Consider the following 27,026-nt stretch of genomic DNA (forward strand, 5'->3'; position numbering starts at 1 on the left):
TAAAAAACCACATGATCATTTCCGTAGAGGCAGACAAAGCGCAACATCCAATCACGATAAAACCCCCCAATAAAGTAGGTACGAGGGAAAATACCTCGGTAGATAATAAAGGCCATCTACGAAAAACCCACAGCGTCTTCAATGGGGAAGAAGTGAGAGCCTTTCCTGTACGGTCAGCAACACAAGAAGGATGTCTGCTCTCACCACTGTTACGTGTGACAGCACTGGAAGTCCTGGCCTCAGCGGTCAGACAACAGAGAGAACTAAAAGTCGTCCAGGGGCGCCTGAGTGGCTCAGTCGGTTAAGTGTCTGCCTTCGGCTCAGGTCACGGTCCCAGGGTCCTGGGATCGAGCCCCCCGTCAGGCTCTCTCTTTCTCCACTCCACCTGCACTCTCTCACTGTCTCTGTCTCTCTAATAATTAAATCAAATCTTAAGGAAGGATGGAATGAAGGTCATCCAAATCGGCAAGGAAGAAGTCAAAACGTCCATTATTTTCACATAATGGACCACACCTTAAACTGCAAAGATTCCACCAAAAAACTGTTAGAACTGATAAACAAATTCAGTAAAGTCACAGGTTACAAAACCCACGTACAGAAATCTGTTGTTTATCTATACACCAATCCTGAAGCAGCACAAAGAGAAATTCAAGAATCAATCCCATTCAATACTGCACCAAAAACAGGCACTGGGAAGAAGCAAACAGGAGAAAGACGTGCACACTCTGCAAACCGTGAATCACTGATGAGAGAAACTGAAGATGACATGAAGAAACGGAAAGGCGTTCCATGTTCATGGACTGAAAGAACAGAGGTTGTGAAAGTGTCTGTAAGACCTAAAGCAGTCTGCACGTTGAATACCAAAATACCAACAGCATTTTTCACAGAGCTAGAACAAATGATCCCCAAATTGGAACAGAATCACACAAGACCTCAAATAGGCAAAGCAATCTTGAAAAAGAAAAAAAAAAAAGGCGGGAAGCGTCACAATTCCAGACTTCAAGCTGTATTACCAAGCTGCGGTCATAAAGACAGTGTGGTTCTGGCGCAGAAACAGACGCATAGGTCAGCAGAACAGAATAGAGAGCCCAGAAATGGACCCTCAACTCTACGGTCAACTAATCGTCGACAAAGCAGGAAAGAACGTGCAATGGAAACAAGACAGCCTCTTCAACAGACGGTGCTGGGGAAATCGGACAGCCACACGCAGAAGACTGAAACTGGACCATTTCCTTACATCACACAGGAATAAATTCAAAGACCTCAATGTGACACCTGAGACCATAAAAATCCTAAGGAGAATACAGGCAGTAATTTCTCTGACCGTGGCAGTAGCAACTTCTTTCTTGGTAAGTCTCCAGAGGCAAGGGAAACAAAGGCAAAAATGAACTCGTGGGACTTCATCAAGATACAAACTTTCTGCACAGCACAGGAAACACAGTCAACCCAACAGCAGGGCAACTTTCGGAATGGGAGAAGTGACATGCAAGTGAGGTACTAATAAAGGGTTAGTGTCCAAAATTATAAGAACTTCTACAACTCCACACCCCCAAATTAATACTCCTATTAAAAGACAGGCAGAAGACATGAACAGACATTTCTCCAGAGATATCCAGATGGTGAACAGACACGTGAAAAGATGCTCCACATCACCCATCATCAAGGAAATGCAAATCAAAACCACAATGAGATAAAAAGTCACAGTGGTCAGAATGGCTAAAATTAACAAGTCAGAAAATGAAGGTGTGGACAAGGTTGCGGAGAAAGGGGAACCTCGTGCACTGCTGGTGGGAACGCAAATTGGTGCAGCTGCTCTGGGAAACAGTATGGAGATTCCTCAAAAAAATAAAAATAGAGCTACCCTCTGACCCAGCAATTACACTAGGTATTTACCCAAAGAAAACAAACACTAGTTCAAAGGGATGCATGCACCCCGATGTTTACAGCAGCGCTATTTACAACAGCCAAACTCGTGTGTGTGTGTGTGTGTGTGTGTGTGTGTGTGTGTGTGTGTGTGTAACAATGGAATATTAGTCAGCCATCAAGAAGAACAAAATCTTGTCATTTGCAATGACATGAATGGAACTAGAGGGTATTATGCTAAGTGAAATAAGTCAAAGACAGACAGTACCACATGGTCTCACACACATGCAGAACTGAAAAAAGAGGAGATGAGCAAGGGGAAGAGAGAAACCAAGGCACAGACTCTTCACTGTAGAGCACACACTGCTGGTCGCCAGAGGGGAGAGGGGCGGGGATGGGGGACACAGGTGACGGGGAGGAAGGTGCGCACCTGCTGTGACGAGCCCTGGTGACTCGTGGCAGTCCTGAATCACTATGCCGCACGCTGAAGCGACACTGGGTCGACTAAGTGCAACTGAACATTTTTAACAATAAACCAATACAACGCGGTAAGAAGTTAAAAATATCAACCCCACCGTGTCTTTCCGGCGTCCCTACCTGTTTCTCACCTTTATCACGGTGCAGGTAGCTGAAGTTCAGCTCGTTCCGGGGGGCGACGTGCCCTCAAAAGCAGGCCCGCACTTACGATCACTCGGCCCCTCCACGCTTCAGGAACCTCGGTGACTCGGCAAGGCTCTGAGTGAGGCCCAGACCTGTGGTCTCAAAGTACTTCTCAGGGGCTTGCAACATTTGCATTTTCTTTTTCTTTTTTTTTTTTTTAAGATTTTATTTATTTATTTGTCAGAGAGAGAGAGAGGGAGAGAGAGCGAGCACAGGCAGACAGAATGGCAGGCAGCGGCAGAGGGAGAAGCAGGCTCCCAGATGAGCAAGGAGCCGGATGTGGGACTCGATCCCAGGACGCTGGGATCATGACCTGAGCCGAAGGCAGCTGCTTAACCAGCTGAGCCACCCAGGCGTCCCAACATTTGCATTTTCTGAGGGGAACCCAGGTTTTCAAAAGACCGCATTTCCAAGCATTCACACTTCAGAAAAGTTGACTAGACCCTGAGGCCTGGGGAACAAGAGGGGCAGGTGACAACGGCCGAGGCGCAGAACTGCCAAGCAGCAGCGCCCACGGGTGAGGGCTTGTCTTGAGTACAGTGTTCAAGAGTTTTTAGGATTTGCACGGCTTGAGGTGAGGTACGAACGGTGGCCCTCGTCCCACAGCCTGGCTGGGCCAAGCGAGCACACGCTATTACCCATTTCTAAGTTCCAGAAACTGTCCCGATGCAACCACAAATGCACTCCCCTTAAGAAATGCGCCTGCATCACATGCCTGGCCTTCCACGTGGCCACGACGACTGGGAGTCAGGAACACAAAATGTAGCAGAGATGGCAATGGGAAGAAATGTCACCTCTAAATGTAATTTAGTAACCAAGGAGAATAATTTATTTAAGGTAACTATTAACTGACGACCTATTCTGATGCTAGCCTTGCCAGTCCAAATGTTACAGGAATTAATTCCAACTATAATCAGCCAATAAAAATGACCATACCAAAGGGTTCACCAAAACCAGACTAAACTAACCAACAAGGTAGAATTCTGGGTGTTTTTACTAACTACTGATTTGTACTTTCTGAGTTCAAGGCAGAGAAAACAGATCTTTTACTATGGGAGCGCACATACCCGCTGGCTCAGGGGGCCGGACCAAGAATTCACTCAGTCTCTGCAGTCCTCCAAGTGTCAATGTCTGTATCCTTCCTCCCACGTGTGGACACACAGCGGCTCCCCCAACACACCAGAGCTGGGCAGAAGCCGTAGCCACGGGAGCAAGTCGTACAGAACCCCAGCGAATGCGGCCGTGCCCCAGGAACTCAGCACCCACACGAGCCACCCTTTATTTCTGCGTTTGTTCCGAACATAAGTTACAACAGAAGGCAGTAGTGCTTTCTTGCTTTCTTGCTCTTTTTTTAAGAGACAGAAAGAGGCAAAAGCAGGAGGAGAGGGAGAAGCAGAATCCCCACCGAGCAGGGAGCCCGATACAGGACTCGATCCCAGGACCTAGAAATCATGACCTGAGCTGGAGGCAGACACTTAACCCACTGAGTCCCCCAGGAGCCCTGGCAGTAATGCTTTCTGTGTAGGGATACACATTAAATGTTCCGAACTAAACATACCAATGAACTAATTCCCACACAGAAGTTCACTCTGCTTGTCAAGAACCATTAAGTTCAGTTACTTTCACTCGCACCACACGGTTACCCAGACAGAGAATGCGTCTCCATGTGTGACAGACTGCCCTGCGTGCCTACTGGGTGGTCAGCCGTGCCTGCCGCACAGCGCGTGCACATGGAGACACCAGGGAGCGACACTCTGCAGCCGCGGGGGCCAGCAGCATGTCTAGAGACACGCCGCCAGCTTGTCCCCTTCAGGCCACCGAGTCAGTTACCACCTGACGCTCATCACAGTAAAAGAAAAGCTCCACACGTCCTAACCTTCAATCACGCAGTTAAACTGCACGTCTGTTTAGTACAAATTAGGTTTAAAAGTTTTATAATAGTGTCAAGGGCTGGATGTACTCACTGTCAGCTTCTCCTCCCGTTTCTTCCGGTAGCCAAAGGAATTCTTCCTAGAGAAGAGGAAAGCAAAACACTGTGAACTTTTTCCCACTTGAAAGGTTTTTCACTGAGCACATGTATGTGCACACATAGTCTTTCTTACTTTGTAATCTGTTACAGTTGACTTTTTATTGTAAAACCCCAACCTTAGGAAGTATAACCAAAACAAAAATTTTGTGGTAAAAGACTAAAAGTGATGTCAAGATTTTAAAAAAGCAGAAGAGTAAGAAAAACATTTACTGAGAGAATTTTCCTAGTGAACATTTAGAATTTTTGTTACAGAGATACCTGAATGTCCATTCAGCTGCCATGACAAGACACATAAAACCAGACAATGAGCTCTATAGGTGAACTGTTAACCACTGCTAATGAAAACGGACTGGGTTAATCGTCACAGTGGAAAGACGCCAAAGCAAGCTGGCATGCTCTCCCTCCCTCCCAGCCCTGACATGACCACATCAGCCCCCGTCCGCTGCCACCGGCCGGCACTAAGGTTTCCAAGCCCCAGGCCCCTGTGACAGCCAGCTCCCAGCTGTGTGCACAGGTTTCTAGAGGTCTAGGACTGGCACCGTGTCCCACACTGAAGCAACAAACACCGATGGAGTGGCCAAGTCCTGGCAGGCCCTGAGGCCACACGCCACTCTCATGCCCTGGACAGGCTTCTGTGGCCTGACAGCCCACAGGCTAATTCTATTCCATAATTTTGTTTTTATTTACTTATACCTTTGTTATTCCTACTGAATACACTGGTGCTGTCCGTGTGAGCTGGAAAGGAGTTCAAAGAAGTAATTTTGACTAATTCCTTTCCTTTCCAGAAAACATACAAGCAGTCTTGCCCAAGATGGCCTAACGAGCTGAGAGCCCTTGCCTGTGATGTACTTGAAAATAACATTTATAAAACATACCTAAATTGATGGAACTTGTAAATATTAAGAACTTTTTAGAAAAGGCAGGTCATAGCTGTCTGACAGCAGCTCGAAGTACTCACCTCCCTCTCCCTAAGCCAGGAGGCGACTCCGCGCTGCTCTGCTCCACTCGGCCAGACCCAACCTCCCTCTTGGTGTAGGTCGGAGGGTTCTGTATCCGTGTTCTAGGCTGACCTGTCTGCCGTGTCTGTGGGCTTCGAACACCATTAATTAGCCGATCAGCAGTGAAGTTAAATATCGAAGGGCTTTCTAATAGCCCAGCTCCTCTCTCTGTGGTGGGAATGGTGTGGCGAAGATGAGATTTACTAGGATTCCTGTAAACAAAAGGTTTGCATGCTCATTCAGTTATAATGGCATCATGGCATCCTAAAATGGGATCACTGATATAGGAATGTCTCAGCTAAAATGCGCTCTCTACTTAGAAAAATCTTAAAAATGTTACTGAAGAAACAGCTCACGCATACCATGTCTGCTAGCATGAATCGACAAGGTATCGACGTCCTGCTCAGCGGCGTCCAAGCCCACGTTAAAAGCAGACACCCGCAGAGACGCGGTGCAGACAACCTGCAGGCTCTCAACACACGTTTCAGGGCTTCATCCCATGGAATGTTAAGTCCGTGCCTCAAGCAGTGTGATTCGCACGGTCAAACACATCCCGACAGATCGCCAAAGCCCTTTCTTCACTAAGTCAAAGGGACTCGTGCACATGGGGAGGACCACCTGGTTTAAGGCCATCTGTCTTGCTCTGCCCTGGAGCACACCACACAGCAGTGACCCGCCACCACCAACCCCGGACACCACAGCCCTTCAACCACTCATGCAACTTGCCTGCTTCGTGGAGGGTACTGTCTGAGGGAAGTCAGAGGAGATGCTGCAGGTTTGAAGGTTGGAGACGTAAACCCATTTATAAATCCAGTATTTGGAAACGGGGTCACCTAGATTCATTAAAAACAAGTCAACAAGCCATAAACAGACCTGGAATTGGCGAACACCACAGACACCTTCCGCTTATCTGGGCTGTTTCTCGACATTTTATTCAATTTTATACTGAAAATATTCCCAGGCTGAAAAGAATATGGTGTTAGATCATTGCCAACGACCAGTATTTCCTGAGCCAGGCTGGGGCAAGACCTTTATCTGGGCCGACTCGGGTAATCTCACAGCAGCCTGCTGAGGAAGCCACTGACACCTACTCGGAAGCTAGAGCCGAGAGCAGGCGGGACAGAAAACAGATGTTCAGGACAGCGGAAGACCCAAAGTTGATTTTAAAAACTAAAGGAAAAAGGAAAAGCAGCGGGGAAAACTCTGGGTCAGAAAGGTACCCTTGGAACTTTGTAAGCCACCTCAACAGCCTGCTTGAGAACAGCTGCCAGAGTGAGACAATTTAAAAATGGGTCAATCACACCAGAACCCGATTCTGAGATTATAAACTATGCTAAGGTCACTCGTAACAAATCACTTCCTGGATGTACTTTCACATACACAACTCTGCTATCTGCGTGACTGAACTCAAGAGTTTAAAAAATAAACTAGCTCCTGACCCAGTAATTTAACAGGACTCGCAGAGAATTCACAGGCACCGTATGTTCACATCTGCTCAAAATAACACAGCACGCTTTCGAGCAAGCACAAGGCCGCAGGTGCCCACCCCCAAGCCAGGATCACAGGAACCCTCCTAAGTGGGCGGACAACTGACCCCAGGTGCCAAGAGCCCCTACTCCAGCCCGATATGGGTGCAATTAGAGAAATCAGAGGAGAGACTTAAGAGGAACGAAACTGCACAACCGCGGCGGCTAGCCTCCTTGGGAGAAATTCTCCCACAAAGGAATTTGAGGACTTCATCTCCCTGGAAGGTTCCCTCATCATGTATCAGCTACAAGGCTCTCGACACGCTTTTACAGAAAGCAGCAAAGATTTCAGAAAAGGGGCGCATTATGAGGAGTCCCTCTGAAGAGAGAGAAGCGGCTCTTGACGCCAGCACCTGTCTGCTAACTGCCTCCGCCACTGCGGGGTTCTAGACCTCCGGGCTCTGCCAGCGCCAGACAGGACCCCTCCTGACCCTTCTCCGTCTGCCCTCCTCGCATCCCGTAAGCCACGGGCCAAAAGCACATGGCTCAGGGCACAGTACAAAGCCGAACAGCTTTGTCTCCCAGTTCCCCGCCTACACCTATGGGTCAGTTCAGAGACCCCCGCGATGCCACCGCTGCCAGCGCCTCGGCACGCGCCGCACCCTCTCCTGCAGCCTCGCCTCCCTCACACCCCTGCTGTAAGCTCAATGGAGGAGGACGGGACACCTGGCAACCTCCAAATTTGAGGTTTCACCGTATCAGTCCCGCTTTGCCAATGACCGCGTGTCTGACGGACACCGCTGTCCTCCCCAGGCCGCGTCCCTTCCCGAACACATCTTCACGAGTCAGCAGGGAGCAGGCACCATCCCCGCTAGGCGACTCGCTCCTCTCCAGCTCTCCCTTCAGCCAACGCCCTCCTCCCACTGCGAGTGGTAAGGGGAGCCGCGGCCAGGCCTGGCCCGCAGGCGTCTCCCATGCCCCACACCTGACCCGAGCGCCGCACCCTCAGTCATCAGCCGGCCTCCTGCTTTCCGACCACGACCTTCCACACACTCCACTGCCCCACTCTGGTGCCCACTAAAGCCGCCCTGCAGCCCGAGGCACACCTGTCCATCTGTCCGTCCATCCGCACTGTCGTGGACGGGAGGCCGACGGCCGGGACCGAGTAGGCAAGTCCTGCTTCTCACACCCCACGCTCCACCAAGCGCGCAGCAGCGCCGAGGCAGGGTCCACCTGACCTCTCTGACCTCTCCACTCTCGCCAGCAGCGCCCCTGGAGGAAAGCGACTGGCCCCACTTCACAGGCCGGTCAACTCCAGGGCCGGTGTGAGGGAAAAAGCTCGCAGGTCTTCCACTTGTCCTCGGCTGCTAGAATTACTGGAACGCCTACCTCTGTCTCCTCAAAAGCACTTCTCCCTGCAACCCGCCCTGCGCTCAGGAGTAACCCAGGCCTCCCAGAGCCCGGACCACGCTGTGTGTTTTCCTGGGGATTACATAGCATAGGAAGGTGCGGCCACACAGGAGGGCAGGGGGACTGGGCCGAGATCAGTATTAGAGCCTCCGAACGCTTTCTTACGGGTACGAAGCTGCATACTGATCTCCCGATGAAGTTTAAATCTGCCGAAGAACTCAGGTCTGTTTCATGCTGGCCAAGCATCTACGTCCCGGGTTCGCTACCAGAACGACATCCCTCCCGAGCACCCAGTGCAGCGTCCACAGCCTCCTGCCACGCGAGCTCCAAGTAACGACAGGACTCACCAGGGGGGGGTCGAGATAGCTGTGTGTCGCCGACCACGTCTGGGGGGCGATCAGGCTGTACAGGGGGAACTGCTGCTGGGGGCTGTAGACCGGAGGCAAGTAAAAGGAGGCTGTGTAGCGCTGCTGCGCGTAAAGGCTCATGTCCAGAGGTCTAAATCCGTTCTTTGGCAAAAATGTGTTTATAGCTATTGCCTTTGCTTTTATCCGTGCCTATGTGGGAGCAGAGAGATTTCTGTCAGCGCGCCCGAAAACTGGTCTGCAAGCAAACAAAGCATAACCAAGGTCCCGCTTACCTTAACTGGTTTTCCTTGAAAAGTCCTGACTTCTTCTCGCAGATACTTGTAGGCCTGAGGGCAAAAATCACCCAAACGCCACCATGTTAATCTCATAAGTCAGATGAACAGACAGCCCAACGCCTCCAACCAGGAACGGGACAGTGAAGGTATGGCAGACAAGACCCAAAACACCATTCTTAATCCACTTCGGGTTACAGACTCCTTTGAAGAACCTCTAAGACCTAGGGAGCCTCTCGCAGAAACTCTCCTGAATGACGTACAATTCTAGCAGTGCTAACACACACCACCAAAGCCTCCCACGACCACAGGCTCAGCACGCCGAGCCCCTAGCAGTTACCCTGATGTGGAAGCGGATTCACAGTCGGAGAAAGGGAGACACTCTGATGGCGGTACCGGTGCAGCTCCTACGCCTCCCCTAAGCGCCCTCCTTAGCTGGGAAGGCTCTGCGCCGCCTGTGCTGCCCCCGGCCGCCCCCCGCCCTGCGCTGCTGAGGGGCCTTGCGCCTGCTCCGCCAACGGGACTCCCCTCATCTCCCACCGCCCGGCCCCTCTTATGCCCCTTCCCTCCAACCCAGTCAAGCCCGTCCTTCAGAGGCCTGTTTCTTCTGACCATCGCAGCACCCACATCGCTTCCCACCGCACAGCTCCCCCCGAACAACCGGAGTCGGAACTGCGAGGGTCCACTTAAAGGCAGGCTTCGGCAGACACACACAGGACAGGACTATGAACGGACTTTCTCCTCCCCGTGATTTTCTTCACAGTCTCCTCTCTCCTCTAGCTTACTTTATTGCGAGAACACAGTACACAACACAAATAACACACAAAACACATGCCAAATGTCGCTGCTATCAGTAAGGCCGCGGGGGGCTGGCGGTGGAGTACAAGCGGTTCAGACGTGAGGCGTCCAGAGTTCGATGTGCGTCCCCCCTGCATGGAGTCAGCATCCCTAACTCGCCTGTCGCTCAGGGGTCAACTGTACTAGCATTCCTTGAAGCATGTTAATGTTTCCCCCAATTAAAATTCCTCTTTCAGGCCAGGGAGAGCGTGCGTCTTCCCTCCTTCCCTCTCCTCACAGAGCTTCCTCAGGGCCTCTGCAACTCTCTGACACGCACAATGATACCTCGTGAAACTTAAAATGACGTTCAAATTTCCCAGAACATTTATCGAATATTAAAACTTTCTCTCACCCAGATGAAGGAACAGAAGTCATGTTCACGGGCTACTTGTCGTACATGTCCTTGGGAAATAATGTCACATGCTCTACTGCCACACGAACAGTCTTCACAAACATGCCTACTCAGTCTCTATAACCTGATTCCCCTGTGCTTTATAGTCAAACTTAGGGCCACCACACAGCAGTAATCTCTAGGCCCCAATTGAGTGCCCCCCACGTCTGGCTTGTGAGGTCAGGGTAACACTGAGCTCCACAGGGGCGGGGGGGACGGCTTACCTGCTGTGCATCAGCTTCAGTCTCAAACGTAATAAACCAATTATCGTTATAGGCAAATTCACAGTTTATAAATTTCGGTAAATTGTCTCCTTTAAATAGTGCTTCTACTTCCTACAGGAAAGAGAGAGGGAGAAATTAATTCTCATCTATGCCACATGTGTCCTTACCAAGTAGAAACGACACCCAGGGACGGGGGGTGCGTCTCCCCCACCAGGCAGTGCAGAGAACACCCCCGGCACACAGGCGCTCAGGCGCAGCGTGCAGAAGGGCACCGCTTTGGAGTCACGGGCCCTACTTCTGCTTCACAGCACTCCTGGAGGGTCGAAGGGAACCTCACACGAAGCTCCACACCAGTTCCAGGAAACAATACACGAACACTTAGTACCCAATAAAGTAAAATCCAAAATGCCTGGAATCCATTCAAAATCTACTGGGCACACAAAGAAAGAGAAAAATGGGACCTGAAGGAGAAAAAAAAAAAATCCATCACATTAGACCCAGAAATGATACAGACGACAGAATAAAAGGGCAAGAATATGAAAGCAGTTCTGGGATATATATTCTATATTCAAAGAGGTGAAGACTGAGCATGTTAAAAAGAGACACAGAAGAAGAAAGAAAGATCCAAAAAGAACTTCTGGAATGAAAAATGCCGTACGTAGGATTAGCAGTTAGTTAGGAACTTTGACAAGAAAAGACAGGAGAAGAGAAAAAGTGAAGAAATGATCCCTCAGGAAACTTCCATTCAAGAGACGTGCGAGCGGCACCAAGGGACATCACCACCAAACAGCTTAACACCTCACGGCACTGGGAGAAAGGGAGCAGCACTAACACGCAGAGGAGCCAAGGAGGAACGCCGCGCACCAGAGCGCAGGACAGCAGCTGCGGACACCGGAAAGGAACACACACCTGGAATCCCCAGTTCTACGCCCAGAGAAAAGGGCTTCCGTAAATGAAGGCAAAAAACAGATTTTCTCAAAAAGAATGAATAAAAAAAAAAGAAAAGAATTTCTCAAACACACAAAAGCTGAAAACCCTCCCTGCCAGGAGAGCCACAGCCCAAGAACCAAAGGACGCCGGCAGAAAGGAGGCCAGAGCAAGTGCGGACCTGGACGTGCGCATAAAAAGCACCGTAAATGGCAAATGCTGGATAAACACATCTTTCTTACTTTCAATCTCTCGGAAAGAAAACGAGCTTGCCTGACGCAAACGTAACAAAATACAGTGTGGTTCGGGGCGGCAGCGCGTGCCAGCTGGGCATGGGAGCAGAGACGCCCGGGAAGGGGCAGCCACCGGCCCACGGAGGACGGCCCCACCGATCCCGGACGCACCCACCAATGTGCCGGCTGGGAAAACAAAAGAGTTAGAGCAAGAAGCCAAGAAAGGGAAACAGAGAGAACGAATGTGACCAAGCCGAATGGGAGGCGCGGGAAGAAAGGAAATGAGGACCAGCACGGAGACACGGAGCAGCAGGTGTGAATCCAAACCCAGTCCCGTCACTGAGGGCTCACACAGAACGGTCCCAAGTCCCCGCCGAGAAGGCCGCGAACCTCCGAGAGGCCCAGGAGAGCAGGACGCCCGTCCAGGCAGCCCGCGGACCGCCCGCTCTGGCCGCCGACAGCCAAGGCGCTAAAGGCCCAGACACCGGGGCCACACCCACAGGGACAGGACAGCACAGGGGCGGCACCGCGGACACCACGGCTGGTTCCAGAGCAAAGTATTCCCGGGGAATCAGGGCCACTTTGTGAAAGTCTATTACTCAACCAAATGAACTACCATTTAAAGACTTTTCCAACCCTGGACCGGCACGGGGCTGCGCGGCACCGGGAAGCGCACTCCGCAGCCGGGGCTGAGGGCTCTGCACTCTGCGCCCCGTAAGCTAGCGACCGCCCCTGCAGCCAGCCCCACTCTCCCCCTTCCCTTCTGTTTCAACCTCAGTTTACCAAAATTCTAAAACACTTCCATGGCTCAATTTTACAACAGATCTAGGGTGTGCTGTTTGGAGTAACACAAATACACCAAGATCAACGTGTGCGGCTCAAAAGAGAAAATTCTTCTCCGCTTTAGCCCTTACGAGTGTCTCAGAGGACCTCCGTGTGCGGGATCACTGGGCGCTAACAAAGACTCTGGACTGGTAGAAAGAAGTAAGGGGACACTCCATATTTACAACCTTAAAAAGAAGAGGATAAAAAATTCATTCCCAATTTCTTTTTCTTCACAGAGAACACAGAACTAGAAAACAGCAAAAAGTAAAACTCGCTGGAACAGGGCCACACTCGAGACAGGCGAGACTTCTTAGGCCAGGGTTGTCAAAGCGCACCTCTGTCACAGCGCGCTGAGACGTGTCCCTCAGACACGCACGCAGACCGGCTCCACAGAGACGGCGCTGAGCACGCGGGCGGCACGAGTCCCTCAGGCCTGACCCAGGAACACCTGTGACGGACGGAACGGACCTCCCGGGGTCGCGGACAGTCCCCGCAGCAGACAGCGGCCGTGCTGTCAACAGGCCAGAGCTGGCACTGTCGGAGCCTCACATGAAGGCTCCTCATCATTTCTGGGGCAGAAATAGACAGAAATGCTCGTCACTGCAAGAGGCACCGCAGTCTACGCTTTCAGACAAGTGAGGAGTTTTATAGCAACGCAGTAACTGTGGAAGACTTTTCATGACTCTGACACTATCAAATACTGCGGTTCCCTCAAATTATTGCCCAAGTTGGCATTTTTTTTTTTTTAAATTTGAGATAGAGTGATAGAGTGAGAGGAGAGAGCACAAAGGCAGGTAGCAGGGAGAAGCAGGCTCCCTGCTGAGTAGGGAGCCCCACACAGGGCTCAATCCCAGGACCCTGGGGATCGCTTAACCAACCAAGCCATCCAGGCATCCCACCCTCTTCAGTATTTTTTAACGTGAAGAATATAATGGAGCTCCAAGACCAAAAAGTTTGAGCACCACTCTTAAAAATGAGTCACACTGTAACCAACAATGTATAAATCCTGGGAAGAAAGTGTTACTGTGCGTATTCTTTACAATATGCCCTCTAAAAAAAGACCACAGGAGTAAACAGAAATAAAACAAAAACCCACAAAGAGAGTCCGAGCACCCTTCAGAGGAGACTTACTTCTACAGGCGTGGACTCCGGTATTTCCCGCAGGATCACAATGCAACGACTCTGATTTGGCCTTACTTTTTCTCCCTTCTCATCCACTTGGACTAACGGTAAAGCTACAAAGAGAAGAAAAATGAATGGTAAAACACAAATATTCAAACAAATTGTCTGTATTCTACTTATGACATAACAGACACACCAGTGTGATGTGCTGTATCTTACTCACTAAACACAATGAAGACACCTGTATGCAGCAGGACACCTTAACACAACCCATCAGAAGGTTTTACACCCATCTCACAGGTTAAATTTCTCAAAACTAAGGAGCACAGGAATTTAAAAAGTCCTTTAAGATTTAGAATAAATTTAACACCATGAAACAAGGATTCAACAGTGCAAACGACATGTAAATCACAACTCAGAGTTATTGGCTTCCTCTTTTCTATGAGCCCCCAGCGTAAAATAATTTTCTGACCATCACGACTCTTTATTTTGAATCACAAGGTGCCACGGGGTCCTACACAGCTTTTCCCAGCAGTGACGTCCTCCATCACCGCAGCCCACGGTCAACCCAAGGAGGGTGGTGGTGCTAGGGCAACAGTGCCAGCACAGGGACGAGCCAGATTCAGACCTCACAAGTTTTTACATACGCTCCTTTTTGTGCTGTTCTGTTTTGGTGTCTCGTCTACGAAACTGTACCACGTGTGGATTCCAGTCACAACGCAGCACGACACAGTCAGGGCTCAGAGCTGTCCACCCCCCAACAAAGACATGCTGCCAACATGAGGAACGAAGACTAACTTCACTACAAGTTCTACTGATATTGAAAGTACCCTAAGGGAACGTTATGAAAAAGTTCCTGCCAATAAACGTTAAGTTAGATAACTTACATGAAACAGAAACATCCTTAAAGATACACACTATCAACGTTCGCTCTAAGAAGACAGTCACCAACACAGACCCAGATCTATGAGAGAGAGAAACTCAAGGCCCCCGTGGTATCCCCGGAGAATCAGACACTTGAGAAAAAAATAAACCCGTTCTACAGCACAACCTCTTCCTAAATACCTGAAAGAGAAAACACGCCAGCTCCACCTGCGAAGCCAGCCGCTCTCCGATACCCAGACGGAACAAAGACAACACAAAGCAAGAAAACTAGAGACCAATATCCCCTGCGAACACAGATGAAAAATTCTCACCAAATTCTGCCAAATCAAACCCTACAATATATAAAAATAATAAACCATGACAAGTGGGGTTTAGCTCGGTAATGAAAGATTGGTTTACCAATCAAAAATTAAGCAACAGGGGTGCCTGGGTGGCTCAGTGGGTTAACCCTCTGCCTTCGGCTCGGGTCATGATCCCAGGGTCCTGGGATCAAGCCCCGCATTGGGCTCTCTGCTCTGTGGGGAACCTGCTTCCTCCTCTCTCTGTCTCTGCCTGCCTCTCTGTCTGCATGTGATCTCTGTCTGTCAAATAAACAAATAAAATCTTAAAAAAAAAAAAAATTAAGCAAAAGAATTCAAATTAATGGACTAAAAAATAAAAAAAAAAAAAAAAAAAACATTTAATCACCTCACAGATGCAAAGTATGTGGCAAAACCCAACATTCTGAAAAGAAATTTTCAGCAAATTAGGAATGAGAGAAACATCCTCACGTAGGGAAAGCCAGCGTCTAGCAGCACACTTACTGAAGACAGGACAAAGCAACAACAGCCACTCTCTCTGCTCCTGGTAGGCGCTGTCCCAGAGGCTCAACCAGGGCGATAACGCGAGCGACAGAAACTGGACGCACCCAGACTGGGTACGAAGAGCGGAAACTTTCCATTCACAGGCAACAAGCTTAACTCTATGAAGAAAATCTGAAAAAATTTCCCAAAAAACTAGAATTGAGGAGTTTTAACAAAGTTTTCATCAAACTTTGTTACAAAAAATACAAAAATGAATTATATTTCTACATCCTAGCACTGATGGAAAACTGAAATAAACACATTTAAAACTGTGTCAAAAACAGGAAAATAATTATAAAATCTGTTAAGATACGGACTACCTGTACATTGAAAACTGCAGAACATTACCAAGAACAAATTATAAAAGATGTAAATAAATGGAGAGTTACTGTGTTCATGGAATGTAAACCTCACTATCATTATGTGTCAATTCTCCCCAAATTGATTTGTACATTCGATGCAATCCCAATAAAAATGTTTTTAAGGGTGGCTCAGTCAGATATGCAGCTGCCTTCAGCTCAGGTCATGATCCCAGGGTCCTGGGATCAAGTCCCGCATCGAGCTCCTTGCTCAGTAGGAAGCCTGCTTCTCCCTCTGCCTCTGCCTGCTTGTGCGTGCTTGCGCTCTCTCTCTCTCTCTCTCTCTCTCTGACAAATAAATAAATAAATAAAATCTTAACAACAAGAAACCTTAAAAAAAAAAAAAAAAAGAAAAGACACTGCAGGGCAGGTGTCAAAACAGAGAAGCAGATCAAGGACACAGGCCCAGAGATAAATCTGCAGTGGGGGGCGCATGGTCCCGACAACGACACCACCCAACTTAGGGGAGAAGGGAGAGCCCGTCCAGCTAACGGGGCTGGAACAGCTGCATATCCACATGTGAGGGGGGCAGAGAACTTAGATCCATACCTCAAACCACATACTAGTATTAGCTTAAAATGGACCACAGACCTAAACATGTAAACCCTAAAACTATAAAACTTCTGGGAGAAAACCTCCATGGCTTTGGTAACCACAGATTTCTTAATAGCTATGCCACCAAAAGCAAGATCATGACAGAAAAAAATTAATAAATTGGAGTATACCCAAAATTCAAAAGAGTGTTGTTCAAAAGACACTATTATTGGCAGAATAAAAAAGAGAAGCTAGAGACTAGGAGAATGTATTTGCAAATCACATACCTGGTAACAGCTTATATCCCGACACAGATGATGATAATACAGATCTCACAGGACACACCCTCCCACAAACCTCAATTGTAAGAAAACCAATAAAAAGGTGTGGTGGGGGCACAGGACCGGACACTTCAACAAAGATAAAAGGAGAGCAAAGAGGCACGTGAAAAGACCCCTCCGCGTCACCAGCCATTAGGGAAACAGAAACTGAAAGAGCAATGAGATAAAGTCAGAGAATCTGCAAGTAGGACGCCCGCCCGCGCACACAGCGGGGACAGCAAGGGCGTGGGGCAACCGGCCGCATCACCGCAGGCAGTTTCACAAGTCAGAATACGCCCTCCGTCCTGTCCCGGCTACTGGGAGAGAGAAGCAGGAGCCCCGCGCACCACGGACTTGCACACCAGTGCTCGACGCACCTGATCTGCACTGGTCCACACCTGGCGAGCGCGAGTCTACCAACGGGCGTGAATAACCGAGTGCGGCCGATGTACCGTGCGGAGCAGGACTCGGCAATGAAAGGCCAAAAGCTATGGGTGCGCTCTCCAGCAATCGTGCTGAGCCAGGAGGCCGGACCCCCACCCCAAAGGCTACTACACGACCGACTGCATTTGCATGAAGCTTCAGAAAGCGCAAACTAAGGCACAGTGACAAAAAGCAGACGGGGGGCAGCCCGAAGCACGAGGAAACTCCCGGGTGGGCAGTATGGTCGTCGTCGCCACTACGGTAGCTCTGCAGGTGCATGAAGATGTCGAGACCTGACAGATGTACAGGCAGTAGTTTAAGGTGTGTAAACTCTGCCTCAGGAAAGCTGTAAAAACAAAAGAAGCAGGGACTGGCGAAGTTCCCTGTGCTTCTCATGTCCCAGTTTTGTCCCCGGTTCGTGTGCCCCCGCCTTAAGGTTCACCTTGAACCAGGAAGGTCAGTCCCACTCGGGTCTCCACACTCTCACCCCTGGACCTCTGAACCCATGAGAGGCCGACTCGGATCTGCGGGACTCGTACCTGCGCACTGCCGACATTACCGTCCCGCGGGTGTGTGAAACGGGCTTTGTGGTCAACACTACGATGCACTCCTGCTGAAAAGGCAGCCTAGTTCATTGTAATTGTTGCAGCGTTCACAGTGAGGCTGCGTCACAACGCATCTACTCATGCTCTGCTGACGAACACCTGAGTCTATTTTTTAAATTAGCAATTTCAACTGTATTAAGTATAAAAGCAAAGCATTTGAATCAGGCATTCTGTGCCATGCACTGCGTACCACGTGTATTATGACACAAAAACATAATTTCTGCAGTTCAACCAACACCAGAGTTTTGGTGTTGTACCAGGGAATATTCAAATTAAAATGTTATCAAGTGTCTACTGTGTGTCTAATGCTACATGTGAGGCATTCTGGGGACGGGGTAAGATTTAAACAGGAGATCTCTGCTCACAGAGGCTCATTTCTCTCACCGTCCGCAGAACTACAACCGCTACGCTAACTCCACGATCCATCAGGCCATCGTGCTGGCACATGTCTCTGTCTGAAGCCAAGTGAACGGAGGCAATGAGACACTTCAGAGCTGAGGAGGAGGCGAGGAGGTACCCCTGCAACTCCAGACCCTCCCCCCCAGCAGGGAAGGCAGAAGAAGGGCGGAGAGGGCGGCGGGGCTGTGGGTCCACAGAGAGAAACAGCCTCCCTGCAGCAACCGCACAGGGCAACCCAACAGCCTCATGCTCTGCAGGAACGACTCCTGCCAGCGTCAACCAGGAATCATCCATGGGGCAGCCAAGTTCCCAAGGAAGGCCTACAAGAAATAACTACACCTGGGACTCCTGATAATGACCAAAGGCCGTGAACTGAGTAAAGTGTTTTTAGGTTAGGAAAGCCACTGGCCTTTATTTAAGTGCGCCAGACAGGACCAAACTCAACCCGACCCACCAAACAGACTTCAGTTCTGAATGGAACGTCAAAAACAAAGCCACACTGGAAAGCATAAACAATCTTGGGAAACAGCGGTTACAATTTTCAGAATTCAAACTTCATAGATGATGCTTGCCCGTTTCTTCACTATCTGCTCAAATAATTGAGTGACCTTACAAAATCTGTCTGGGAACAGGAAGCAGAGAACTTTCATTTGCGAATAGAAATCCAACCAAGTTTTAAGATAAGATGTTCACGTTCACCTATTCCTCTATGAAGTCGAATGCACACAAGAAAAAGTCATCACTACCTGCCAGTCATGCTGGGGAGTGTGGAATCCCTGCTTCCTCAGTGACAGAGTCACAGCGTGACCAGGGAAATGGGGTTTCAGTTCTGACTTGACGGATGTCCCCTCGTTTAGAAATATTTGGGGCAAGGGGACATACTGTACACTGTGTTCTTTGTGAAGGAGTCAGAGCAGCCCTGAGAAGGGAGGCTACAGAAATAAATCATCTGGTACTTGCAGTCCTATTATAGAAAGTGACTTTCTATAATTAAAAACAATCCCATTTGAAAAGATATCCAATATACTGTACACTGAATTTAAAACTCATCCCCAGAGAAGCTATCACAGGCAGCAGGGAGGGGTGGAGGCAGTACAGAGGCCCTCCAAAAACTCTGGGCGGTGGTGGTCTCGCAGCCATACGCCAAGGCCCACGCTGACCCAGCCAAGCGGCACACACACGCACGGCACAGCGCCCTGGACGTCGGCTGTAACCTCAGGCAGATGGTGTCTTCGGAAACACACGACCAAGTGGCTGGGCTGTAGACGCCTGCACCAGCAAACCACAGCTTAGAAGCCCACAGTCCCGGAACCCCTGCTGGTCTCTGAGGTATTAAACCTTGCTCTGATGTTGTCAGAGGTCCAAGAAACAACTTCACTCACAATAACCTTTTAAAGAAAACAGTCCCACTTCACCCAAACTTGAGCCGGAATTTGAAATTTAAAGCCCTTCTTGTTGCTAGTATGCTAATGGAACTGGCCTCCAGTGCCGTCCTTCCCCACATCTGTCACCAGCCCCAGCGGCCCTCCGCCTCTGCAGCAGCCTTTCTCGGGCGCACTCCCGGTGAGATGCGTTTCTGAGCCCATCAACAGGCCCCGCCAGACAGGGCACTGGCCGGAGCGGCCAGGAAGGCAAAGGAAGACCCCACTCGTCATCGAGTACCGGGCGAGAGCACACTCTCACCCCCCCGACCGCCGTTTACTTACACCTCAGCACCTCCACAATCAAGTTCATGTCCGTGCTCAGCTTCTTGACATGGTCCAGGTTGGCGACCGTGGTGATCGGCACATACTGATCACTGTCCATCTGCGATATGAGGTACATGTCGCTAGCCAGGTTCTCCCTGCGGAAAGAAGACAAGAGCTTTTAATGCCTCCTTCTCTAAAGGGACGCTTCCAAAGGGGGGTGAGCGTGGCACGGCTTCAGAGCCAGAGGAGAGCTCCAACCCCAACTGTGCCTCGTCCTCTCTCGGACCTTAGGGAAAATTTTTAAAGGTATCTGGGGAGGCAGAGAGAGCAGAAGTATAGTGCGCCTTTTACAATCACAATGAATGAGTGGATAATCCATTAAAAATGTATTTATAGCTTATCTTTGTTCTAAAAAGTGTCTGAGTAACTTAATAAAAATACACACAGTTTTTTAGGTAAGAAAATCCAGCTGAAAGAACAGGCCAGGAAAGGCCGGTGCCCAAGTGCCTGCTGCGCCCGCTGAGCCCTCTGGAACGCTAGCAGCCGGGAGCAGGGAAGGACCAGGACCAATCCCACAGCCCTCGGGGTCACAGCAGGCAGGCTGCAGGCGCTGGCAGCTCAAGGGTTTGCGCCTCTGGTGAGGCTTCCAATAAGTCTCCGTTAACAGGACAACGTGCTCAGAACACCTCAACGCAGACACACTGGTCCTAGGGAAGGCAGAGGACAGTCTCCAAGGTCCGCAGACGGCAACGCTGCTCCATCCCCACCGGTCAGGTAGCGCAGAAGGGACAGAGGGAGCTGTGTGAGATGCAGACGCCGCCCTTCCACCTCGCGGCCTCGGAGCAGCGGCCCTCCCCTGCAGAGCGTACGCGGAGGCCGTGTGCCAGAGCCATAACCGGGGAGGGGTAGGCCAGGAAGGCAAGCTGGGGCACCCGCCCCGCCTCTCCCCTCCACACAGGCCCACAGTCTCTACAGCGGCCCTTCCCAGAGGCTCTGTGAAGTCCGAAGACAGCCCCAGAGAAACACTTGAAATATCACCTTCGCAGACAGAAAACCTTACACATGGCCCATCAGTTTTCCTCACAAAGAAAACTACATTGAACCCAGTCCCATCTTCCTGTATGTATGTTTCTGCCACATGGAACTTTAAAGGTTCCACTCTGCGTGTCAACAGAAAAGGCGGTACTCAGGACAAAAGCACAAGTGGAACTACAAGCGGCACACACAGAACGATTTGCCACTGCAGAGCCTGGCATACTGGGGGAACTAGAACAGGAAATCTGTTCTGACTTCACTGCTCCAGAGTGTCTCTGGGAGGTCCCACCCTCAGAGTCTGATTCCATGGGACTGGGGGCGGAGGGTCGTGTCCAGGACTCTGAATTTCAAAAAGTAAACCCAGGTCAAGATCATCACAATGAATTTGGGGAGAACCATGGGAAACACTGACCTAGCTGATTCAGTTCAGTTCTCCCCGTCAAAGGCTTTCACCCCTCCATGTTCCCCACGTCCTATGCAGAGATCAACAGCTCCCTGCCCCTTCTGCACTGAGTCACATCTGTACATAACAGCCAGTGCACAACACCCGAGTGAGCAGGCACTAGAACTTCTAGCCATCGGCATCCTTACCTAGATAAGCAGAATTCCAACGTCTTTTTAAGTACTTCTCGGGGGTCCTCCTGGCTTTCCGGCTGAGACTCATTTCCTCCTACATAAAAGAAATGATCAACTCAGGAAAAATGGTTTAAAATTTACCAAGCAGATGATTCGGCACAGTGATTCTCCTGTTTCCAATATACATATTAATTCATCTACACATCTGTGCACAGACAGTAAGAAAACTGCTACTTCACCTACTAAGAAAAGGAAATCAGAGGCAAAAAAAAAACTTAAAATCCCCTCTCCCCTAAACCAAAACAAGAGTTAATCTGAGGAGTAAGACTTATTAGTAAAGTGCGGAGGTCCTTATTCCCAGCTCCTGTGGAGGTCCTTCTTCCCCGCTCCTCCGCCCCGTAAAAAAGTGTCAAGTTTCTTTAATACCTTGTCTCAATTCAAAAAGGACTTCCAGGTAGCCTACAAGAACACAGATACTTAAACAATAACAAAATATAAAGGAAAGAATAAAAGCAAGGAAAAAGATAAACACAGGCCAGAACGATAAAGGCTGGAGATCCTTAAGCCCATGGGCCATCAGGACGACGCAGTCTCTACACCGGAGTCTTGCTCTAACGTCCACACGATCAAAGCTCCAGGTGCCAAGTGCCGGGGGGGGGGGGGGGGTGTCAGAGGTCCGACGGAAGGGGGCCACGTACGTAGCCCTCACGAGCAGGCAGGGGCCGGAACCGGCTTCTAGCGGAGACTTCTCCCAAGATGCCAGATGGTACAGTGGGGGACACTGAAGTGTGTTTCCCACGAGGCACTGGTCACGGAGCAGAGGGCTGGAGCTCAGGGTAAGGCCCTGGCACCGCCAGCAGCCACACACTGTGACAGGAGGTTTTCATACTGGAGTTTGGGGTGAGTCCCTGCTCCCCTCCCCCGGACTCTGCATAGCAGGCGAGGACCCTATTTTTAGGTTGCCAGGATAGCAGAGGCAAGGAAATACAAAGAACTAACAAGTTTTTCATACACTTCTGTGTAGATCTGCATAATCCTATACGTGGAATTTTCTGAGAACAAACACTTAAATTTTAAAAGTCAAAGACCAACAAAAAGTACGGAGAAAGCAGGGCATTTATTAACAGTAAGAACAGAGAGCTCGTGCCTGTTTCTCACAGAGCTTTACCAAAATCCACCCACAAACAGCAAAAGCAAACAATAAAACAAAGCAAAAAAACCCACAACCAACAAAATAAAACCAATGGACTTGATGAGGCTGGAAATTACAAAAGGCCCTTGAAACACAATCTAATGTCATTCCTTTGTCCAGAAAGGCCTCTCCTGGGCACTCACTTAAACTCATATCCCACCACAGATTTCAGACATCTACTGTCTCCTGCATGCCAGGCACTGCTGCAACGCTGTTTCCTCAGCCTAAAGCCGTCAAACTCTGCTCCTGGAGGGAGAGGCAATGCCCAACTGAGTAAATAAACACTGGACATCAAGTCAGGGGCAACCGGACACCGAGGAGAATACCACAGGTGCAGGGAGAACAGGGCGGAGCTGCTCCAGTCACGCCAGCCAGAGGGGTCCTGCCTCAGAGCCCGGCGGAGGGGACGGCAGGCCTGGCAGGGATCCGAGGGAGCGCACCCCCTAGCAGGCAGGTCCCCCATGTGCACAGGGGAACACATGAGGAATGAGGCCACAGAGGCAGGGAGGGAGGCTGAGGACATGAGAATTCTAACGTAAATGTGATAGGAAGCCAACGGATGTCGTCTTGGAGCAATTTCTCTGCGCTGAAGACGGACAGCGAAGGCACAAGAGGGAAGCAAAGAGCCTAGTTGGGACGCCAGCACAACAATCAAGGACAAACTAGTGTCTGGGACTATTCTAGGTGAAGGATGGGACTTGAGCCACGAACACAGCAGGACAAGGCCAGGGGGACGGGACATGGAGTCAGCAGGAAACAGGACACAGCAGGGCCAGATGAGGGAGGCCATGAGTTCCTCACTCAGCCTGGCAGCACCCCGTCGCTGGAGGCCTGGAGAAAGGTGGTGCTGGTGATGAGGCTGGGGCGAGAGTCCACCTGGGCGGGGCTTGAGGACGCATGGGAGGCAAGCACACAGAGGCGGACGATCCAGACGGTGCTGCTGCAGAGTTCTGGGGTGGGGGAAGACAGGACATCGAAGGCGGTCTCATGTAACGGAAGCGAGGACAGAGCTATCTGGAAGACTCCTCACGCAGCGGAGGCAGGGCCCCTTGTGAACGTACGAGCAAAGGGGTCACAGAGGATGTGAGACAGACAGGTGTCAGGGTGGAAGGTACTCTTCTGACAGCTCCAGTCCTCATAATTAAGACACAGACATGAGGTCATCCGCTTCTAGGCAAGAGAGAGAACAACCAGCAAAACAGCTGGAAATGGAGGGGCAGTGCCAGCTGCAAGATGGCAGAAGAGGAGGTCCCCACTCGTGCTCCCCTCAGCAACAATCCAGCATCCATCCTCAGACAAAAATGCCCTATGGCAGCTGTGGCATCCAGGGAGGAGACTGAAACCCAGATGTGGTCCAAGGCTAAGCAGAGCCGTTGGGGAAAGCGCGCCCTGCACTCAGGCAGCTGACTTGCCAGAGGCCCCAGCTATAGCCTTCTTTGACTTGGTCCTGTCCCCAGCATCCTCTGCCAAGAAGGAGCCTTGCCCACCCAAGCCCCGGGTCATAGGCGCACAGACCTCAGTCCTGGCTTTGGACCCCACAATGGCCGACGACCCAGCTCCAGTCCCGTGGGGCTGCAGTCCAGTTAGCATACTCAGTCACACTCAAGTACTAAGTGGGTCCTGGAAGTGGGCTCCAGCCACCTTCCGGCTGGTCCCTGAGCAGGTCTGTTGGCCAAGGGTCCCAAAGGAAAATGACTGCAGTCAGTGCCCCTAGAGACAGGCCAGCCGACCTCAGGGTCCTGAAGCGCACCTGGGACTTGGCTTCAGCTCCTCCCAGCTGCACCACAGTCTACAAGCAGTTCTGCCCACCCGGAGATGCACCCAGGGACCAGGCAAGACCCACAGCCTGCTAACAAGCCCACTAACTCCACTGCAGACCCAGCAGCATCCTCGTGACCCAGCTCCGACCCATCATGACTGTGAAAGCAGAGGGAATGCCATCAGCCCAAACCCACAGGAGAATGTCCTTGCCAGACAAAACCAGTCTGTAAAGACAGGAAGAGCCGTTTGCTCCTTCAAATGCACGGCATCAAAATGCAGCTGCACATAGGACGCGACCAATGGAAACTGACAAGGCTCTAGGAACTGAAGCCAATGAAACACAGACGGATTCAAAAGAATCACCTTAAAGAAACTCGGTGAAATCCAAGAGAACACACACACAGACAACTAAATGCAATCGGGAAAATGATGCAGAAACAAAATAAGAAGTTTAGTAACGAAACAGAAGCCACAGGGAAGAACCAAACAGAAACCTTGGAGTTGAAGAACACAAGGATAAACCCGAGAACTCAACACAGCACTTCCACAGCAGGGTCAGCCATGCGGACGGAAGACTCAGCAAACGCAAAGACGGGTCACGTGACTACAGCCCCTTAGAGCGCTGACAAGAACCAAGAATGAAGACAAGTGGGGAAGTCTACGTGAGTGACGGGTACCACGCGCCCATCTGCGTGTGAACACCAACAACCTGAGAGAGAGATCAAGAAAACAAACCCATTCACGACTGCATCAGAAAGAACAAAATACCCACGAATGAATTCAACCAAGGAAGTCAAAGACCTGTACCCTGAGAGCTACAGACATTGATGAAAGAAACCGAGTAAGACACAAGTAAGTGGAAAGACAGTCTGCATTTACGGACTGCAACATTATCATTAGAATGTCCACACTCCCAAAGCAATCCACTGACTCAATGCAATCCAACCCAAAATTCCAATGGCATTTTTCAAAGAAACAGACCAAACAATCCTAAAATTCATATGAAACCACAAAGACCCTGAACAGCCAAAGCAATCTCAAGAAGGACAAAGGGGACTTCAAATTACACTACAAAGTAATCAAAACAGGTTGGTATGAGAATTAAAAAAGACACACAATCAGTGAACAGACTCCAGAAATAAACCCACACATACACAGTGCACTGGTTTTCAACAAGGCTAACAAGAACACTGAATGGGGACAAAGTGTCTTCAGTGAGTGGTGTTGGGAAAACTGGACAGCCATATGCAAAAGAATGAAACTGAACCTTTATCTTACATCACATGTCACGTTGTTGTGAAGTAGACAAAAATCAACTCAAAATGGGTTAAAGACGCACATAACACCTAAAACTGTAGAACTCCTAGAAGAAAATGTGGGAGAAAAGCTCCTCAACACTGGTCTTGGCAACAACTTTGTGGACCTGTACCGAAAGCACAGGCAACAGAAACAAAAACAAACAAGTGGGATCACATCAAACTAAAAGCTTTTGCACAGCAAAGGAAGCCACTGACAAAATGAAAAAGTGCCCTATGGAATAGGAGAAAATATTTATGGTGTCTATATTTATCTGATAAGGGGTTATATCCAAAACATATAAGGAATTTATTCACACTTAAAAGCAAAACAAAAATGTGATTTAAAAATGGGCAAAGGGGGCACCTGGGGGGCTCAGTCGGGTAAGCGTCTGCCTTCGGCTCAAGTCACGATCTCAGGGTCTTGGGATCAACTCCCACATCAGGCTCTGTCCTCAGCAGGGAGCCTGCTTCTCCCTCTCTCTTTGCCTCTCCGCCTGCTCACACTTGCTCTCTCATAAATGAATAAAATGTTCAAAAAAAACTGAGCAAAGGACCTAAAGAGACATTTTTCCAAAGAAGATTTACAAATGGTAACGGGTACATGAAAAGGTGCCCAACATCACTAACCATTAGGGAAATGTGCATCAGAACCACGGTGAGGTATCACTCATCAGACCTGCTAGGATAGTTACCATCAAAAACCAAGACAACAAGTGCTGGCGAGGGTATGAAGAAAAAGGAACTGCTGGGAATGCAAGCTGGGGCTGCCCCTCTGGAAACCAGTACGGAGGGTCCACAGAAAGTTAAAACCAGAGCCGCCCTACGGCCCAGCAATCGCACGACGGGGCGCACATCCCACAGAAGGGACGTCACAGAAGGGACGTCAGCACCTAGAAGGCTCTGTGCGCGCCCGTGCTCACTGCAGCTCTGCTCACAGGAGCCCGGACCAAGGACCACCCCGGCGGCCGCCCGCGGATGCGCGGATGAAGACGATGTGATGTACACACACACTGGGAAGAATCCTGGCATTTGAGACAACGTGAGCACTGAGGCACTACGCTAAGTGACCTAAGTCAGAGAAAGGGAAAAACTACATGATCTCATCTGCATGTGCAATCTACAAAGTCCAAACCATACACACAAAGGACGGACCCGCAGCTGGAGAGTGGGAACAACGGGGAGGTGCTGGTCACAGGATACGATTCAGTCACCAGCTCAGTGAGGTTCTGGGGATCTTAGGTACAGCACGCTGACTACAGTCAACAATACTGTATCACATGCCGCAAACTTGCTAGGAGAGTAGATCGTACGTGTTCCCAGCACACCGAAACCAGAAAAACAAAAATACTCTGTGAGGTAATAGATGTGTTGATTAGCTTGACTATGGTAATCATTTCACAGTGACTATATAATATCAAATGATCAGTGTTGGATACCGTAAACATATTCAAATTTTACTTGTCAATTATACCTCAATAAAGCTA

At 49.9% G+C, this 27,026-nt stretch overlaps 1 protein-coding gene across 6 annotated transcripts in view; it reads right to left on the minus strand.

Annotated features, from left to right (window-relative positions):
* LARP4B (La ribonucleoprotein 4B) overlaps window positions 1-27,026 on the minus strand; it is a 92,435-nt gene that overhangs the window by 11,728 nt on the left and 53,681 nt on the right. For all 6 annotated transcript variants that reach the window (XM_047739971.1, XM_047739972.1, XM_047739973.1 and 3 more), the window contains 9 exons: window positions 21,307-21,385; window positions 19,699-19,835; window positions 13,635-13,738; window positions 10,519-10,629; window positions 9,067-9,120; window positions 8,774-8,983; window positions 6,277-6,383; window positions 5,511-5,762; window positions 4,488-4,533 (listed from right to left, as the gene is read on the minus strand). In XM_047739971.1, the coding sequence (XP_047595927.1) occupies window positions 4,488-4,533; window positions 5,511-5,762; window positions 6,277-6,383; window positions 8,774-8,983; window positions 9,067-9,120; window positions 10,519-10,629; window positions 13,635-13,738; window positions 19,699-19,835; window positions 21,307-21,385 (1,100 nt within the window). The remainder of the gene's footprint in view (window positions 1-4,487; window positions 4,534-5,510; window positions 5,763-6,276; window positions 6,384-8,773; window positions 8,984-9,066; window positions 9,121-10,518; window positions 10,630-13,634; window positions 13,739-19,698; window positions 19,836-21,306; window positions 21,386-27,026) is intronic.

The sequence above is a fragment of the Lutra lutra genome, chromosome 8, assembly GCF_902655055.1.
Source record: "Lutra lutra chromosome 8, mLutLut1.2, whole genome shotgun sequence".
Lineage (NCBI taxonomy): Eukaryota > Metazoa > Chordata > Mammalia > Carnivora > Mustelidae > Lutra > Lutra lutra.